The 15,266-nt window shown below is 38.3% G+C and overlaps 1 protein-coding gene across 7 annotated transcripts in view; it reads right to left on the bottom strand.

Annotated features, from left to right (window-relative positions):
• Positions 1 to 15,266, bottom strand: part of CCSER1 (coiled-coil serine rich protein 1) — a 712,872-nt gene that overhangs the window by 528,478 nt on the left and 169,128 nt on the right. For all 7 annotated transcript variants that reach the window (XR_008577013.1, XM_054824857.1, XM_054824859.1 and 4 more), the window contains exon 5: positions 4,606 to 4,726. Coding sequence is in view for 6 of the 7 variants with exons in the window: in XM_054824857.1 (XP_054680832.1) it covers positions 4,606 to 4,726 (121 nt within the window). In the remaining variant the exon portion in view is untranslated. The remainder of the gene's footprint in view (positions 1 to 4,605; positions 4,727 to 15,266) is intronic.

The following is a 15,266-nucleotide window of genomic DNA, read 5'->3' as shown; positions in this document are numbered from 1 at the left end:
ATTACGTTTTTACAACTTGAAGATCAGAGAGAGAAAAAAAGTTCCTAAATTTTGGAATACAGTTCTTGCAGCTAGCAAATATAGGATAGATATGTACGAAAACCTTCCTAGATGCCAAACTGAGTATCTGTACTAAACAGTGCAGTACAAAATAACATAAAACCTATAATCCTCCCACTTGCCATTCTGTTTCCCATCAGTAAGCACCCAGCTAGTCACTGTGACTCCAAGGAGCTTTCTTATGTATTTGAACTCATGCATAAGAATCTTGCTCAGGTAAGTACAGTTGCAAGGTACAAGTTAAACAGCTTTGGCACAGACAGAATATTGAAGAGACTCACTACATAGGCCTATTCATGCATTTACCAGTAGAAAAATCTGACTGGATTCTTAAGAGTCTGAAGAACTGCAGCGTTTACCTAGGATCTTCACCTGGGAATCTCGCCTAAAGCTCAGGAAAACATTTCTGACATGGAAATCAGTTGACAATTTACTGTGTCTGCTTCATGACATCACAGGATCTGTATTTCTAAAAACAATTTAACAGCAAATAATATCTTTCAAAAATGAAACAATCAAAATCAGACACATGATGGCAGCTGAAGCATAAATGCACAAACCAGCTTTAAATTAGCCAGCTCAGAGGGCTACATGTTGCCATCACTATTCTGGGCTGCAGGGCAGTCATTCCAAACATCCCAATTAAATGAAGTACATAAGCACCTGCTTAACTTCAAATCCCACTAATTAAAAATTAAGCACCTGAATTTCATTGTACTTTTTTCAAGCACCAGTAGCACTTGAATGGTTTTCTGTGTTTACATATGAACAGCACACAGCAGCAGAACACTGCTCAGAGACGTGTGTGTCTCCGCAACCTCTTTCTCCGTACTGCTCCTTGTAGTGTGAGCTTTCAGCTGATCGTTTGGCCTCAGAAGCTGAAGCCAAGGGCTTTTAAAGCATAACATCCAGTTCCCTGGCCATGCCTCCTTTCCCATGCTCCCTTGTAAGAACTTGAAATGGACAGGAGGATTCCTCATGTCATTGCTCTTTCCTGGCAGCTGATTTATTTATATTTTAATTCAGCTAGGAAGGACAAAAATTAAGACTATACAAACAGAATAAACCATTCAAATTGTTTTAGCATTTGGGCACCTTCAAGAGCAACTGACTGATTTATCACTACAGCAACACAATGAGGCCTTGATAACTTGAATTGTTTAAGACAGCACGAGGATTTTAAGTCTTGTATTTCTAACAAAGTATAGCAAAGTTAATGCAACATCCTAGACGAAGTGGAGGGTACAGAGGACAAAGTAAGGTAGAGCTCACACTTCTTCTTTTCTATCCTGACCTCACATTGACATTCAGACCATATATTTCTCTGCTTCACAGTCTGTTGTGGAGTGGAAGGATAAAAGCTACAAAGGCGTGCTCTTGCTCTTGCCAGCTGAGCACTGAAAGCACATGTTGCCGAGTGCAGAAAACAAGTCTTGTGCTTTGTTCACCTATAAAAAACAGAGAAATTCCCCTGTTCCAAAACACATATTTCAGAAGAGCAGTGAATCCCTGTCGTACTCTACCAGCCTTCAAAGCAACACAGAACAATGACCAAAGCACCTAGCAAGGACGTCATCTTCCTCCTGCAGGTGCTATAGCTTCACCAAACAGGTTCTGTCTTGCTTCGTATGACAGGGATGTCACTCCCAGGCAGCTAAAGAGATGATGTTTGCGTGGCCAGAGCCTTTTCTGCTTATTTTGTGGCTATCACATTACTCAGCCAAGTGCATTCCTGCTGAATAACTGAGGTAGGGATTTTGCCCAATGCACAAGCACACAAGAGTTAGCAATTATCTAGATAACACTAAGGAATTGTTTCCTGATGAAATGTTTTGAGCTTCCAAGAAAAAAGAGGGGAAAAAAAATCGGCCTTTTATTCCACCAATCCTGATAACATCTAATCACTGACACTTCAAAGAATTGTTAAGCTTTGCTGCTACCACTTCTGGCAAGATTCTTTGCTGCTTACAGTAAAATTACATTAAGTAAATACAGTACATTATTTAAAGCCACTAAACAGTTTCTAAGACAAAATAACATCATTAGTCAAATATTACACAACTTACATTAAAGGCTTTTTTTTTCCCCACCCAGGCTTCACAGCTTCTTGTGTCCTGAAGGTCTTGGATATAATTCCACTGTGGTTTACCACATAATTATTTTTAGTTATTTGTAACTGTTTAACATCTTATTATGATTAATATATATTTTATCTGCTTTGGATTACACATTGCTTCTGTAAGTAGTTTTAGAAAGCATTAGTTATTCTAAACATATTCTGTCCAAATCCCCGAAGGCAGCAACTTCTCTTTATAAGACCTCGGTGGCTGGCTATCACTCAGCCCTCTGTGATATGTGCAATTTTGGGACATACAAGTCAAAATCATTCAGGTACACAAAGATAAGCATAAAAATCAAAGCATCGATGTTATTTCCCACAGAGGTAATTACAAATACCTATAATTATAATTCGCTGGTGCAGATCAGCCCATACATGGACTCTGCACTCAAGTCAATGGAATTCAACATGTGCCAAGGGCTTCCTCTTGCTTGATATTTACACTGGAGACAGATGACACTGGGATATTTAGACACAGGAATTGGGATCTGCTTTGCTTCCATTAAAACTGGATACGGGGAAAATTATCTACATGTAGAAAGCACAGTGTAAAGCGAGAGACCTAAAAGGTATGCTGATGTTCCACAAAGCCTGAGATTTTCGTGGAGCTGTATGTTTTCACCCCCCTACAATTACTTTGAAGGTTTCTACAATATTTACTGAATTCCCATTCTAACAACATGCAAAAGTTTTCCAGCAAGATGTTTGTTTCATTTCCAATATACTTGTAAGAACTATTGGTTTAAAGACACTAATACAATGATGCTGTTTCACGTGAAGAAATTCAAATTTATTTAATCTGTTTAAGCACTAGCTTGTTTCTTTTTGAAAGAATTCCAGAGCCACAAGTCATATTTTCAGATGTGAAAACTGGAAGAGTGGCAGAGGTTAGAGCATGTTTCCGAGACCTCTGAGTGCATAAGACAAGTATGATTTAAGTCTATGTGCTTAGAAGATATCACTAGTCAGGTTGTAAAGGAAATATTTAAAAAACCCAAACACGCCAGAAAGCAGATTAATAGACTTGCTAATACCAGTAAGGTGAAGGAAAGAAAATCTAGGAGGTGTCATCGTTCAGCTTTCAAGCACATGCTAAACAGATACAGGAGTTTCCTTACTTTGAATTCATAAGAGATTACAAAATGCTGAAACTGCTGATAGTAGAGGAAAAAGCCAATCAAACAACAGTGCAGGCTTGCCTTTTAGCAGAGAGAAGGCAAAAATGTACTATGCTGTTTGAACTAACCACAGAAATTATTCTGAATTTCAGCACAGTATTTCGCAGCCCATTGCCTTTCCAATTCCTTAGTATTCAGGGTGCCATATGACTGAAACGCTAAAACAATTAGATGCTAACCGTATTTCAAACATTAAGTCATTGTGATAATACCTAGATGATAGGCAATATACTGTGTTAAATTTTAAGTACAGGTAGACTAGATGAAATGGGTTTATCGCCAGATTGAAAAAGACATCACAGTCAGATACAGACTTAAGCCACAGATCTGTACCAAAATCACATCCCATCTAATCTAATCCATTGGTGGAGTTTGGGGGTTTGAGGGGGTTTTTGGGTGATGGGGAGGATGTTTTCATTTTCTTACAGTAATAGGCATGCAAGCTAAGATTTTATAGACAAAATGACAGCTGAATTTGTATAAACCCAGAGAACTGGAAAAATAAATATAAATGGTAAGGACCAATAATGATGTCGTGTTATCCACTGTCATGTTTTTAATTACCTTCCACACTTTAAAATGCACAGACCCCAAGTTTCTGTTGTGATAAAGTATTACCATTATGTTTTCTTCCTTTTCATTGAAAAAAGTTCTTTTTGTTCTCCACGGACTCAACTGTTAAGAAACAACCATCCTGCCTGGTATTGCAAGACAAACGTTACTGAGCATGCTGTGGTTATGACTGTCATCTAATGCAAGATCTCAAATTACAGTCTACTTGATTAAATAGAATTTCCTTGGAAGACCGCTACCACACTTTTGAAGATGCCATCATGTCTCATAACGCAGCAGTAAAATGGTCACTGAAAAATACTGAAATATCTCAGATGAGCACAGCATTTAGGATTTATGTTCTTTCTAAAAATCAGCTACTGTCTAGAAAAACTGTGCAAGAGTGACAGGACTATTTAAACAAAAAGAATTGCCTTATTAAGCCTGTTAAAAAGCCAGTTTCTCGGCTAATAAATGCCCGTTCCCTCTATCTACCTCATTACCAAAAGCCTTGGGAAAAAAGGTAGGCTAATGAACAAAAGAAGCAGCCTAGCCTCAGGCCAATTTCTGCTTTTGGAACTGCCTATGTAACCACTGATGAAACAGAAAGGAGGTGTACATGCATACCCACAAGAAAGAATCTGGCCTGGTGTTTAAATTGCACTTGTAAAAGATCATGTTATTTGAATAACTCACTGTTTAGACACATCAGGCGTTACTGTCTGTTCTTTTTTCCTTGTATCCACTGTCGGCTCTACGGGAGTAAGTACTACGGCAGCACATGAGACTATCGACTGGTATGAGTCTTCCCGGCAAACTGCAAAGACAAAAAAAAAAAATCTCAGTGTTAAATGTGAACTCAGTTTGTGTTTTAAATGTTTAAAGAAAAAAAAATATAATCAAGTCATATTGTGATAAACAAATATGTAAATGATTAATCAGACTTCACTGTGGTCATCTGCAATGAAAACTTCATTGTTTTTCACATTTCCTAAAGTGTTTGCTTGGCACTTTTTTTTTTTTTTTTGCCATAGACTGATACCACTTATTTTCACTCACTAAGTTTTACCTCACGCATGATCTGATGGACAGTCTGCTCTAGCTGATTGATGTGTCTGAGTCCTAAAAGGACTCATACTTCCATAAATGACATCAGAATATGATGTACTACTATTTCCTTTTTCATCACAAAATGAGAATGAGAGTGGAAATTATAGATGGTTTTCAGACAAACCTCCCACCTTCAAAAATTTTTGTAAGAAAGTAGATTTGAGAAAATCTGATTATGATTTTTTTTGTCTTCCACCTAACATCTCATTTTAATCCCAAGAAGACAAATCCAAATGGTCTAGGAGTGATATCTGATATATTGATTCATGCTTTTCCTTAATACAAATTATCTCCATATTACTGTGCTGGATGACATGACTTAGATGATATATAGAGCTAGAAGAATGATCAAGTATTTCAGCTGAGCATCTGGTTCAATTAGCACTCATAAATGAATACCCAAAAGTTCCTGATCTCCAGACAACTATATTTGTTCAAAGTTATACATATTCTAAATTGCAAGCATCACTAGTAATTTAGCATTTAGCAGTCACCACTCCTACTGATTTTGAAGGTATAGATTTCCTTTACAGCCAAGGTGTACCTTTATGAACCAAATAAAAGCTGGAATTAAGAACTGGATGTATTGAACAAAACACAGCAGCTTCTTATAACATACATTTATGGTACTATTATATATCATATATAAACAAGAAGAAATGTGGTGACCTATCTTTTAAGCAGAAAGTCACACGGTATTTTTATACATAATATACAGAACTATGTTATAGAGTGTACATGTGCACATACCCAGCCAACATCATAGCCTGTAAAACAAGAACTGTGATAAAATCTCAGCAATTCCAAACCAGAAAGAACCTATTTTACAAATATATACATTTATGCAAGATTGTGACAGCTGGAGACATTGAACTGTGGCATTTATTTATCAGTGGAAAACTTGCTTCTGAAAACTCTCCTACCTTCCACCCTCCATGATCATGTGCCTCCTTACTGCCCACAAACAACGTACCTTTTGCGTAGCCTATGCTCCTCGTACTAGAGAAGCAAAACTGGAGTAAAACTTCCTCCATATTGCCTTGACTGGGTCAAGAACAACTAACTGTGTTGTTTTACCCTGAGCATTCAAATTCCATTCAGCGTGAATTCAGCACACAAGATAGACTGCGGGCCGACAAACACCCTGGAGCAATAACCGGTGCTTTAAGGCAGTTAGAGAGTAGATTTTAAGGAACAGGTCAGAACAGGGTTGGATATTTCTACAAAGGTCAGAAAAGTGCAAAGGTCTTTTTGTTTTCAGAGCAATTCTGAGGCATTCAGCAAGCAGCACAATCGGCTGGAACACAAGCAGATTCTGGCAGGAGGAAAATATTTTAGTGGAGTACATGTAATTACATTTAATGCATTTGATCTTCTCCAGCATTGCTTATGCTTGTATTTTTAAATATTAACATGCAAGTTGAGCTAAGTGACTAAGACACATAAGATGACCTGTACGGAAACCTTGCCTTCATTCTTCTTTGGAACCAGAGCTACTCAAATCTTTGTCACTATCATAGACACCCATCTCAAAAACACAGTCATGCCCAAAGAGAACTTGCTATACTGCCTACAGGTATGCGAGTACGATATACATTATAGCTTCATGCATAAGAAGTTAAGGAGGGAACTCATGCAAAATACATTGAACTAGCGATTACATAAGAAAAAAAGAATTTTAGGTGATTTTTATCCTACTATGTTACATGCAACCAGCAGATCATCTACTAGCAAGTTATTACATACTACCACATACAAAATAGTATCTTCTCATTACAACCAGTGACTGAATATGTGCAAATAAGAACATTTATGTCTATTTGTCTCTTGATTTACAGTCAAAGAATTTTATAAAGATAGGTTTGTCAAAGGATGATACTGATATTCAGTACCTGAATTTTAACCTGAAACACTGATAAAAAAGGGAGAGTAAAGGATGAAGTAAATATGTATTTTTCTTTAAAAGACCTGTAGCACCACTTGAATATCTAGTTATTACTCCAGAACTTGTAAAAAGTCTGGTGACTATGGAAGCATCACAGGATGGGATTTTCCCTAGATCAGCTGCTGTCAATCAGGACAGTTACAAAGAAAGATAAAATAGGAAATCATAAGTAACAAAGACAACACTGCTAGTCTCCTACTCCTTACAGAAATTTCACGAATGAATAAAACTGTGAAATTGCTTTTGTTTAATAATTAATGCTATATAGGAGTTGTATAATCTCCTAATTTACAGCCAAAGACAAACCCAGTGGTCATCCAGTGATCTGAGCTCATGGAATTTATTATCTTCCCATTCTAGATGGCAATACTCTTTGGTCTGGCTTTTGAAAACCACTACAATTCCTCCTTTTTATCTCAAGTCTCTGTGCACACAGTCATAAGTCATTATGGGACAGTATAATTAACTAAAGTGTCATGAAATAGCGACAGCACAGCAGCAAGTAATTTTCACCTACTGGAGTGTATGCTCTTATTATCTGTTCATAACTTGCATTAAAATAATGAGAATGTGCTTGAATGTGGACTCTCAACTTTAACATTGATGGGGATGGGCACTGTTTTACTTAAGCAGACTGTGTTTTACACTTCAAACTTCTCTTCTATACCTTCATTGTTTATCTACCAGTGGTTTACATTACCCCCAAAAAAGCCAATTAGTGAAGTCCACATATTGTACTCTTCATGAATCCAAGTCTCTTAAATCCTCAAAATATTACAGATCTCAGAATATCAAGCAATTACACTAAGGGGTTACCTCTTTTAACCATAAATCCTCTCATGTGTCCAACTTGCACTTTATCAGCCAGCAAGAACTTTACAAATTTAGCCTTACCACATGAATTCGTAAGGAAAACAGAGAAAAGCAGAATTTTCAGTCATCTGAGTTGCTGTTTGGAAAGCCATCAACAGAACCAGCCGCCCCAGCCTATTACATTATTCCTGACGTGAGTGTGCAAGTGAATTCAATGCTCACCACCCCCCGGGCCCAGCCATTCAGCCAGTCCTCAATCGACCTCACTCCCTGCCCATCCAGCCCACGCATCAACGTCTTGCCTATGAGGATCTTATGGGAGACAGTGTTGGAAGTCTTACTGAAGTTATGGTATACAACATCCACTCTTCCAATAAAGAAACCAATAAAGAAAATATTCCCATCTAGACACTACATTTTTACAATGGCACACAAACATTAAGCACCCACTGCAGGTAGAGGTTCATTATTATACTTGCTGTTGCGTACTTCCAGAAGCATTGGGAAAAAAAAAAAAAACCAACAAAAAAACACTTTACAAGGTTTCAACATCAAGGGAAACAATTGGCTAATTTTATACTACCTGTAGCAATTTCTTTAAGTTTAGGAGACTAATATTTAGTATCTCAGAATGTGTTATACATTCAATACCTTCTGAAAAAAGAAATAATTTGCATGCAAGATGGTATTTTTCAGTACCATTGCATCTCCTTTATTCACAATTCAACCATTACATGAATCAGCTAATAACTGTAGTGAAATAATACAAATGGAGGAACATCTTTGCTATGTATTATCATTAAAGAAACATATTTTTCTTAGTGAAGTAAAAGACACTACATACCAAGAACAAGTCATATAAAGGACAACTCTACAGAACAAGAAAACAGACAGTCTAACTTCATATAATAGTATTGTAAAAGTTCTATACTGATTTTGAAGTTGCATAATTTCTCCTCGGATTCTTCAATTTATACTTTAATGATGCATACAGTTTGTTTTCTTCCATTGCCAAATGGTTTAAAAGTACCCCATATATTTATCACTAGGAGTGCTGGCTTGAATTTACCCTACTTGGTTTAAGCAGTCCCAGAACATCATTCACTATGAAAATAGATCTCTACATGTGGAGAAGAAAAATCTTAGGTTTGTTGTTGGTTTTTTTTTTCCTTTGCTGTTCCTTTCAAGAACAATGAGAATGTCTAATTAAACAGTTTTCTTCTACTTTGAACCAACCAGTGAAAAATTTTTAATTCCCTAAACAGTAGGACAGTAGGAAGCCTTCAACAGCTACTGAATAGAATGTATCTCTCTGGAGAATAAAAATATTTTTAAGCTCTAGGGGTGTCATTTACAGCATCTATTTCAAACACTGTTAATTGTTCACATTTTCCCCCTTTTTTTTTTTTTTTAATAGTGGAGAGAGAAAATCTGGTTATCATCACTATCAAAAAAAAAAGTCTCCCTGGACACAATATGCAAGTGATAGATGAAATTAGCAGCAAGCACTACCTGCTTAGAGAAAACAGAAGGGAAATATTCATATGCAGTGTGCAATCAAGCATAAGGGATTGATGACACAGGGAGACAAAAAACAGTGACGTATTTCTGGATTTAAAAAAGCTGGGCACTTGTTCTGACAATTCAAAGTATTTACACTTGTGCCTTTAAAGTTTAAAACAATCAGCTCTCCTCCTTCAAGAGACAGATCAATTCTAGAAACAACTGCTGTTTTACACCAACAAACCTTCTGCTTTGGTAAAAAACTAGGCAACCAGCCAGGAGCATGGAAGGTGCTAAATACTTTCCCCTGAAATATCCATCAACTGCCACTGTAGAAGACAGGACTGAAGCATGGGGGAGCAATATCTGGATCCCAAGTATCCAATCGCACATTCCTTTTACTACTGAAGGCCAGAAGATATGTTTTAATTACTCCAGAGCACAAATTCTCAGTGCAGGCATTTACAGTTTCCTAAACTGGGCTCTGCCATGAGGAGGGTCAGGAAATGAGCCATGCTCTGAGATGCTCCGAGCAAAGGACAAGGAAGAGCTGCAAGATATGCAACCTATATGCAGGTTCTTCAGGTAACGGAAACACAAGACAAAGAACTGTTACAGGTGAGACAACACAAAACCCAACCAACCAAATAAAAAGGAATAGAGGATCTACTGTAAATTCCTTTAGTAGATTAGTCTAGTTTTGAGGACAAGTGAAGAGCTGAGGAAGGAAAAAGGAACGTTTAAAACATGTAACTCAAACTATTTTCCCAGGAAAGCTACTGTCAGTAGAAATAGTTTATAAGACAGAATCTCGAAACCTAGTTACTAAATCTGGTATGTCCAGTAAGAACCGTGGTTAATCACCGTGCTAATCCTTTCCTCACTGCACGGACATGTCCCCTGACATTCTTGCTCCACTCAGTGGGCTCAGAAAAGAACCACTGTTCAGACCTGTCTCTTCATCAACCCCAAACATCACCTGCGTGAAACACTTCAGCAAAAACAAGTGTATGATTTCGGTTCCATACCCTCTTTCTCAGCCCCAGAAACACAGCAAAGTCTTTTAATAATTTCTTATTAAATCCTAAAGCCCAAGGAGACTTTTAGTCTCTTTAAAGCAACACAAAAGGTCAAGGTACTTTGCGTGAAAGCCATTTTTGCCCATCTACTTTAAAAAAAAAAAAGCCTAATATTAAAAAAAATAATAAAAAAGCTTAATTTTCCTGCTGCTTGATTCTAGATTTGATGATGGTCTTTGGGAAACTAAATGGATGTCTATTTTATTATTAGGTCAATAGTTATTCTAGGGCCTCTTGTCCCCTAGAAACAGCTACATTGCACAATATTGGCCAAATGAATACTTAAGAGAATGAGACTATACACTCACAGTCCCCAAAGGGTTTGCTGCAATAATTCTGCAATAAAACCACAGGCCCAATTCTTAAACACAGCATAGTCACAATCAGAAATTTTGTAACAGCAACAATTACAGGCCCATTACAGGCAAATGAATTACTTTCTATCGGGTTCTTATGTTTCCTGGCAGTATTCACGAAGGCTGCACACACATATCTGCTTTGTGCTATCCACAATGGCACCCAACGGTGAAGGGTACGTAACGCGGCATTAAGCAGGAGCCAGGGAATTCTTCTAACACACCAGTGGTTCTGTAGTGATTATCTGCACCCTTGCTTTTGTATCCTAAGTTTGTTAGTTGTCACAAGCCACTGCGACACTATGGTAATGGCTGCATGTGAAAATTGGGCCTGCTGACTTGTATTCTATGTATAAGAAATTAAACTGCTGCTTCTTTTAACATTAATGCTTAATGGAATGCTGCCGTTAGTGTTGACACCGAATGGAAGGGTATGCCCTGATCACCTAAGGACTCTATGGACATGGCAAGTGATGAATACTGATGGCTAACATAATCACCTAGATAATGACAACGCTGGTGGCCCACTTCATGCACATTTTCTCTTAAGTCCACTGTATTGACAGAATGACTGTAGTTTGGTCTCTCTTGAGAAGGACAGGGTAGTACCTTAACTCCTGTTCAGAGTCTTCTCAAGCAGCCTCCCCCAGCTTACGATGACTTGCAGACTTGCTTAAACGAAGGGGATGTGTCTATATTTACTAATCCCTCATGGATTATATGAATTTGTTCAGATACTTCCATTGTTGTGTAAACTTGTAGCATCCACAACATCCTGCAGAGTTCCAAAGCTGAACTACAGGTTATGTGAAGAAATATTCCTATTAGCCCACTTTAAACTTGCCACCAGCTAGTTTCATTTGGCTCCCCCAATTTTAGTATTGGAAAAGACAATGCACAATTTCCCCTTCACTTTCCACTCAGGATTTTACAGACTTCTTTTGGATGCTTTGCCCATTATCTCTTTCACAGGCTGCAGAATCTGCATTTGTTCCATATAAAACCTGTTCCGTATCTCTGCTAACCTCTCCATGAACAACCGTTCCTTGTTGCAGTTCCTGCAATGATAGGTCACTGTAGCAACACCAGGAGAAACAATAAGTGCATTCACGGAAAATTAAGTAGGTTAGTTTTTCAGTTGTAACTAGTATACACCTAAAATATTCTATCTATTTATGCTTCAGGCTGCTTCGAAAATACTTTCTTATTCACAGTGAACTACTTAACGCAAATATTGTTCCAAGCAGCCTACACAGGAATTGAAAAGACAACCTTTAAAAGTAAAAGCATATTCTGTATCCAGTGGGTAAGTATTGCTTCTCACTATCCAAAAGCATTGTTTTAGTCTTAACATTAGGACTTTTAAAATAACAACTAACTTTCATTAGCTTTTGGCAACACTGTTGGTCAGGGTGACGTCACAGGCTTCTATTTTTAGCACTGTAGTGTGTGACTTGTTTTGTGACATGGACATGAATAAAAATCACATGCATAAATGAGGGAAAGGTTGTGATGAAAGACTAATGATCTGAGCCCCAACAATCATGTCTTGCCAAACTGCAGGAAGTCTCATAATCAAATGGTATGAATATCCACTAGAATAAAAAGTGGAGGCTTAGTCATTCAGTCTGGGATGCACAGTAATCATCACCATGTGGTCCAAGTAAGTGCATTGGTTTATTCACAAAGAGGCTTTGAAGATAACTAGTTAAATTAATTTACTATAGAAAACAGCCACAGGTAGGTTCACGGGGCAAAGGAGGCTGAACCAGTTCGTCACCGCCGGTAGCATATCTGCCATTCTTGGCCTATAGACAGGCCTGAGCTCTTGGACCTCCTGGTCCTCCTGACTTACCAACGGAGCCACAAAGTGTGAGGCTGCCTGCAGGAGCTCTCACCAGGAAATACGGAAGAAAAACAGCACAGTCCCTGGTGATGGAAAAAAACAGAACAGCCAAAAGCTACACTTTTCCAGTAAGAATGCAAAAGGCGTTATTGAAAGTGCCAATTTCAGATGGAAGCATAAAGCCACCCTCTGGTAAAAGCCATAAGGTACCAGAGACTGGGAAACCCTCGCCTCTCCTCCTACAAGACATGGAGGAAATCCCAACAGGGATCTCATCAGCCGCAAGAGCCGGCTGCCTCCAAGTTCCATTTTCAGCCAAGAGAAGGATAATAGTTTTACTTCTGGTTTTGATCACGTTTGGGTTTCTATTTAATTTATGTGATGCCTTCAAGAAAAGGAGAGAAACAGGAGTGACTGTGACACCGGCATCTTAAAAGGAGGAATATAAAAACACCTGCAGGGCATTTCTGTAGGCACAATACAAGCCCCTGAAGGAATGACTACTCTAACAACAATATCCTCGACTGTCATTCACCGCAAGTAAAACTGTCAAAACTCAATAGCGAGCATTTTCAAGAGCATAGTCTCTTGGCTTCAACTATTATTCTTGGCCTAGCTGAAATAAAGACTGAAAAGCAAGCAAGATTAATTTGTTGTTGTTTGTACTGAATGGCTGTAGCCACAAGAAATTAATTTAAACAACTAATACACAGATAAACCTCTAAAATCATAGTTTTCCAAGAGAAATTATTAAACAAAAATCACAATGTCAGCTCTCCTTACAGTTTCTAACAACAAAAGCTCACCAGGAATGTTACGTGAGGTATTTTTGTTTTGCAAGAGTACGAGGCTATTTGGCTTTCTATTACAACCGTATTGGCACCTGCTGGCAGGAGCACGAGGTACAGCTGCCAGTAGAGCTGTACGTCTTCTCAGCTGCAGAATGACTGCCTTTGTCAGCCTCAGTGGCAAGCAACCCAGCGAGCAGTGCCTACAGCAGCACATTTGCCATAGCTATTCCTGACTCATTCCTTCTTTCGCAGAAGTCACTCATATACCGTGTAGTAGAAATTTACACCAGGCATTGAAACGATTAGAGGATCCATAACAAAAATGCCCTATCTTTACTTGGTGAACACATCTTCCATATTTATTATAAAATGCAAACAATAGGCCCTCTCATGGGTGGTTTCCTTATTTCTTTTCTTTTTTTTTCTTAAAAAAAACCAAACGACAAACAACTCTTGACGGAATTTTGCTGTCATTGTTTTTGTTTAGTGATTAAAACTGCCCCAACTCTGGAACCTTGCTTAGTTAATAACTCCAATATTTGCACATCTCCCTTGAGAAACTTTAAGCTCACTAAGTGCTTAACTGGTATTGCAGTTTTGTTTTGTTTTTTTCTTAGGGCTAAAATTGTCAAAATTTTATAAAATCAGTTTTCTGGTACCATTTAATAAATCTAACAACAACACATACCAAATAAAATTAGTCTCTTCAGAAAATAAAAATAAACATATATTGGGTAAAGTCAATTCCACCTTATTCTTCAGCCCCTGTCTGCAGTGGTTACAGACTTTTCCTGGCCTAAGCTGCAGCCTGGCCCCCACACTCATACAGGATCCTGGGGGAAAGCAAATGCAACTCAAATGTCTCTGCAGTCACTTAATCTTGCATATGAGCATGTATAAGCAAACAGCTGGCTACTACTCCAGCTGACTGCTCCAGAGTAACCACAAAGCAGAGGAGAAATGAGGAAAGCAGGTAGAGCGTCACCCACAGTCTTACCACTCCAGCAGAAAAGCTGGACTCCTTACTCCAGCAGCAAAGGGACAGACCAGCAGCATTACGATCACCTATTGATATATCTCTGAACCAAGAGGAGAAATGGAGAGGCTTTAAGGAACAGCAGGTTAAATCCTGGGATGAGACAGAACACGTCACACCTTCCTCCTGTGGGCATCTACGGCTAGGCACCAGCTAAACCTGTATGTCAAGGAAGAGCACTTATACGTTCACAGGATTGGAAAGTGAAGGCTCTTCACTGCTATGTTGTGAAAGCGAGCAAAAGATGGGCTCCAGAAGACAAGCAGAGTAAGAATTTCCTAGGCTGCTTACAAAGGTTTTCATGCGGTACCAGGGAAATGGTGTTCACAAGTTAGCTAGGTGACAAGAAAGGTCAGTGGCAGCTGTGGAAAGAGAATGGTACGAAGTCTCCTGTGCCACAAAGAAAATTGGGAAACAGAATATGAATGGCCCTTTGTCATGCCTGCACTTTTAAAATTCTGCCCATTTACATACCTCTCATATTTTGCTATGCTTTGTGTTTGTCATATATAATTTACTAGATTTCAAGGCCAAATGAAACTATTGTGGTCATCTGATCTGACACGTGGCACAGGTACATGCTGCGGTTCTTCCAAAAGTTCAATATTACAGTCGTGATGCAAAACTTTGAGGAGTAGAGGTCACTGCTATGCCAGGCTTGCAAGTGATGTGCTGAGTTCTTCCAATTAATGGTCAAAATAACAGCATAATTTTTCCAATTGATTTTCACAAGTACAGACTGCTAGCCAAACATCTATGCTGCAGAAAAAGCACATGCCAAGCAAAATATATGCATCTGTCTGAAAATTGATCATTGCAGTGATGCCTTTTCACACTTCCTCTAAAAGTCTCAAATATTCTAAAAAAAATCACTAAGG

The sequence above is a fragment of the Grus americana genome, chromosome 4 (genome assembly GCF_028858705.1).
Source record: "Grus americana isolate bGruAme1 chromosome 4, bGruAme1.mat, whole genome shotgun sequence".
NCBI lineage: Eukaryota > Metazoa > Chordata > Aves > Gruiformes > Gruidae > Grus > Grus americana.
The sequence above is the reverse complement of the archived record's forward strand: the minus strand, read 5'-3'. Positions and strand labels throughout refer to the sequence as shown.